Here is a 5,344-nt window from a genome sequence, read left to right as displayed (position 1 = left end):
AATTAGTTCTGTCTGTTATATATATATATATATATATATATATATATTATAAATACATAAATAATATAATTTATTTTTTATTTTTCATTTATTTATTTAGATATTTAAATGTAAACCACTTCGACTCGCGTCTGCAAAAATATTTGATGCTCTAGAAAATTTACTGTTTGTCCATTGCATCAATAAATAGTTAAATTAGCAGATATGATGCAGACATGATGGCTTATCGTACATTTTAGTATATACCCTGTATATACTATACCCTGGATAAGTGTGAGTGCATATAATTTTGAAAATATGTCAGTTGGTGCTTCATTAAATTCAGGAATGCATTTCTGGTATCATAGCTAATAAGAAGTAATATTCTTGATTCTTTTATTCTTAGTCAGAATAAGTGAAAGTTAGGTGCACATAATTATAAAAAAAAAAAAACACATAAGAAGATAAAAACATGAAACAAAAAAAGACAATGAAACATAGAACATAGTCCTGCACGTAAATGAGAATCCCTGAGAGAGGTCCGATTCAGGCGCTGCACCAGAATTCTCTGTTTTTCTCATATTTTTAGCATGTGTGCTGCGTATACTTCAAGAGCAAAGACGCAGTATGGTCATCTGCAAAGAATCTCTTTTGCTGGAACCAATGCATTCATTACACACCACAGTAAAGAGCGTGACAGCCTTGCGTGTGTGAGCTGGTGTACTCTTTTGTCTTTTTTTGGAAGCTAAATGTTACAATGTCATATTTTGAGTTATAATCCATCTGCAGAACAAGCCAAGTCCACAATAATCAAAGTAAATGAAAGCAAATGTCGAGTTGGACTTGAGCCCTACTTATTGGTGCAGTTTTGTGCTTTTTTTTGCAGGCGGATTTCTTTGGCCACCCCCCGACAGCTCTTCAAGTCCTCTAATATGACTCAGCGCTGGCAAAGACGGGAGATCTCCAACTTTGAGTACTTGATGTTTCTCAATACCATTGCAGGTCAGATCTTATTTGCTTGTCATTGCTAACCAGTTATTTAAATGAAAGCATTTTGGACTATTTGCAATCACGTTTCCATTGAATCTTTTGGTTGGACATATTGGTTGCCAGCAAATTATTTTATTTTATTTTATTTTATTTTATTTTATTTTATTTTATTTTATTTTATTTTATTTTATTTTATTTTATTTTATTTTATTTTATTTTATTTTATTTTATTTTATTTTATTTTATTTTATTTTATTTTATTTTATTTTATTTTATTTTATTTTATTTTATTTTATTTTATTTTATTTTATTTTATTTTATTTTAGTTTAGTTTAGTTTAGTTTAGTTTAGTTTAGTTTATTTTATGGTATTATTAGTTTCTCTTTTCAAACAAAAATATTCTCTGACAGAAATCTACTGTCTTTCCCCTCATTATTTATTTAGAAGCTATATTTTCTCTTTATACTCAGGCACTCCATTGTTGCGCAAACGCGAGAGCCGAGGACTCTTTGGGATAATTAGTGTGTCTCTGAGTTGAAATATTCTGTTGCAAAGTCTCTGATGTGAACTAGTGAGAACTCTCGCACACACACACACACCTCCTCTTGACACTGAAATGTGTCATCCCTGCTCGCGCTGCATATTCATGCATATTTATATTTAGCTCCAGTGTGAGTTCGAAACATTATTGTCAGCTAATTAGATGTAAGGCAGAGTTGGAACGGGGTAAAATTCATTAAAGGCAGGAGTGGTAATGACCTGTGCTGACAGAGGTGTCAGTGAAGCATGGGCCCACCGACAGGAGAGAGAGAGGGGTGTTAATGTGAAGCCGGTCCGCTCCTAATTAAACACTATTGCGGTGATATTAACATCTTCCACCCAAAAACACATCCAATCAATCAATCAATCAATCAATCAATCAATCAATCTATCTATCTATCTATCTATCTATCGTTCTATCTATCATTCTATCTAACATTCTATCTAACATTCTATCTATCGTTCTATCTAACATTCTATCTATCGTTCTATCTAACATTCTATCTATCGTTCTATCTAACATTCTATCTATCGTTCTATCTAACATTCTATCTATCGTTCTATCTAACATTCTATCTATCGTTCTATCTAACATTCTATCATTCTATCTATCGTTCTAACATTCTATCGTTCTATCTAACATTCTATCTATCGTTCTATCTAACATTCTATCTATCGTTCTATCTGTCGTTCTATTGGTTTCTCTATCGTTCTATCTATCGTTAACGTTAAAAATATCATTATTGATTTCAGCATGAGGGTCAAAGTTTAAACATTCCATTTTGGTGTCCGCATCAAATCAAATTTATAAAAGGGATTTATATACACAGAAAGCCTACATGCAAGTAAATTGTCTACTCTGTAATGTTTTAAATAACCTTTGTGAAAAAACTTCAAAATATGGGTGAAATAATGTTCCATTGTCATTCAGTGTAATACATACATTCATGTAAAGCCTTTTTCCACCGAGCGGTACAGTACAGTACAGTACGATTCGGGACAGTACACCCTGATCCGGCTTGTGTTTCCACCGCCAACATTACCTTTACTTGATAGGCGTGGTGTATGCAGGAAAGTAGCAATCGACATCATTCTCGCATGAAGAAGAAAACGTGACATTGTCTGTGTGTATATGTGTGAAAATATACAATTCTAAAATACACTTATATTTTTTGTGTTTGCGCACTCTGCATGAGCAGCATGGCGGAATGAGTGATGGAGACACTATTCCCCTTGTGTTATCATTCCCCTTGTAGCACGCGCAAGTGATGATTCTCTGTCAACCAATCAACCAGTGGCGATCCTAGACTTCTGGGGGCCCTATGCAAAACTGTGTCGGTGGTGGTGGGGGGGGCTGGAGTGGGGTATGAGTGGTTATGAACAAATGAATGAAACGCATAGGTCCGTGTTTCACTCCGTCTCGAATCGCACTCGCGGAAAGCACTTGAAAAACAGTGTATCTTCCGCGGCTCGGTACGCTTTCAACTAGTTTTTTTAGTCTCGAGCAAGACTGTACGACATTCACATTACATGATTTGACTGATTTTTACTTAGAAAGGGTGACAGCGCACCGCATTAAAAGAAATGATCATTCATGTTTTCATAACCACTGGCCAAATTCAAAAACGAAACTAAAATTAAATCATGTTTGAGAGCAAGGGGGCCCCCTGGTGTTTGGGGGCCCTATGCAGCTTGCGTATTTTGTGTATAGGGAGGATCGGCTCTGCAATCGAAAAAAAAAATTACAATTAATCAGGACATTTTAATTTACAGGGAGAAAAAAAATGATTAAACTTTGGTTTTGATGCTTGAAAATCCCTTTTCGTCTTTGACCAATGAATATTTAGGATGGTCAGTGTTTTCTCTTGGGTATTTTCTCTCAGTATCTTGAATCAGATAGTGTTAGATACAGATACACTTGCAGAGTTCATGGTTTTAGGTTTGTATGCTTTAGAGGTAAATCATTTGCATTTCTATCTCCACTTTTCCTCTCCAGCTACTCTATATACTCGTCAGATTGTCACATTCTCTTTTTCTCATGCACTCATTTGCTTACGTTTACATCTCACAAGCTCACTGACCTGAAAACAACCACATTCCTGTCTGAGCGTATCTTTCTCTATATAACTCTCTCTCCTCCACACCCACTCTTATCCTCATTTCTAAATAATTTCTAAAACTGCAGACTAGAAGACTATTCCGCTATTGTTTTGCTGTTTTCTCAACAGCCATTTGTGGAGACTGTTTAAGTGGCCGGTTCTTGGTCGGAATAAGTTTGTGGAAAAGATCTAATGCTGTTGGCTGTGCAAGACTATATTTAACCTTAGCTATAATTCTTACCCTTTCTGCATTCAGCATCGGTAATATCTGTTTAAAATCTCTCTTCCTACAGCACTGTAATGCCTGAACATGTCAGTGTGGCACCAGGTGGGCAGAGGAAGCCCCCTGGCCTGAGGAAGACAGTGATGTATTGTAATGTATGCTTGTGACATGCACCCTGTGCTGTTTACCAGCTTGAGCTGCCTTCATTAGCAGGAGTTCACAGGTCTGCGGCCGTCCTGACGCATGTCCTTGGCCGACTTGGGGCTCTAACCTCTGAAGGTTCAGCACTGCTGAAACAAAAACGGGGGCATTAACCTCCCTCCTGAGTCCCTTGCTGTGAAGACCCCTGTCTTTGTTCAATAATGTATGGAGGGGTGTGCAGCCTCCGGGGTGAATGTGCGTAGGAGGGGAGTGTGTGTTATTGTAGATAATGAGGTACACTCTTAAAAATAAAGGTGCTTCACGATGCCATAGAAGAACATTTTTGTCTAAATGGTTCCATAAAGAACCTTTAACATCTGAAGAACCTTTCTGTTTCACAAAAGGTTCTTTGTGGCGAAATAAGGTTCTTCAGATTACAAAAAGGTAAGAAAGAGATGGTTCTTTAAAGAACCTTTGACTGAATGGTTCTTCTATGGCATCGCTTGAAGAACCTTTTGAAGCACCTTTATTTTTAAGAGTGTAGGCAGCTTTTTTGGCTTTGTGGTGAATATGCTTTGTTCGGTTCCACCAATGTTATCAAAATGTGTGTTCATCCATGCTACAGATGAGCAGCTAGCAGGGCTGGGCAAAAATCGGAACTGAAGAATTGGTTTCCTTTAAATTAACGAGTGTGAATTTAATTTGAATTGGCCACATCCTAGAGGAAGTTCAATTAGAATTTGAACTGGAATTACATCATTCTATTGATCGGTCTATCTGTCTTTTTATCTGTCCGTTATTGTCTATATCTATCGTTCTATCTCTCATTCTATCTATCTGTAGTTTTATCTTTTGTTTTTTCTGTCTGTTGTTTTATCTATCAATGTTTATGTCCAGGTTCAAATTAAGCTTTATCCATCATTCTATCTGTCTGTTGTTCTATCCATCCATCCATCCATCCATCCATCCACCCATCTATCCATCCATCCATCCATCCATCTATCCATCTATCTGGCTAGCTGGTCTATGCATCTATCCATCTATCTATCTATCTGGCTAGCTGGCTAGCTGGCTGTCTGTCTCTGTCTTCCTGTCCATCTGTTGTTCTGTCTTTTATTCTTTCTGTCTATTGTTTTATATACAGTAATTATCTCTATGTCAAGGTTCAAACTGAGCTTTATGCATCATTCTATCTTTCTATCATTTTATCTATTGTTTTGTTTATCAATCTCTACAGTGCCTTGCAAAAGTATTCAGTATTTTTTTTCACGTTTTGTTATGTTGCTGCCTTATGTCAAACTGCTTTAAATTACTTTTTTTCCACATCACTCTACACTTCATACACCATACTGACAAAGCAAAAACAGAATTG

The 5,344-nt window shown here is 36.4% G+C and overlaps 1 protein-coding gene across 1 annotated transcript in view; it reads left to right on the top strand.

Annotated features, from left to right (window-relative positions):
- LOC107683414 (neurobeachin-like) overlaps window positions 1–5,344 on the top strand; it is a 267,384-nt gene that overhangs the window by 222,772 nt on the left and 39,268 nt on the right. Inside the window, exons 43-45 of the mRNA XM_016479471.1 lie at window positions 866–981; window positions 2,766–2,847; window positions 3,902–3,971. Of these exons, the coding sequence (XP_016334957.1) occupies window positions 866–981; window positions 2,766–2,847; window positions 3,902–3,971 (268 nt within the window). The remainder of the gene's footprint in view (window positions 1–865; window positions 982–2,765; window positions 2,848–3,901; window positions 3,972–5,344) is intronic.

Source organism: Sinocyclocheilus anshuiensis, unplaced genomic scaffold, assembly GCF_001515605.1.
Source record: "Sinocyclocheilus anshuiensis isolate Anshui unplaced genomic scaffold, SAMN03320099.WGS_v1.1 scaffold1170, whole genome shotgun sequence".
NCBI classification, from domain to species: domain Eukaryota; kingdom Metazoa; phylum Chordata; class Actinopteri; order Cypriniformes; family Cyprinidae; genus Sinocyclocheilus; species Sinocyclocheilus anshuiensis.
Note: the sequence above shows the minus strand (reverse complement) of the source record. Positions and strands in the feature narration are given on the sequence as shown.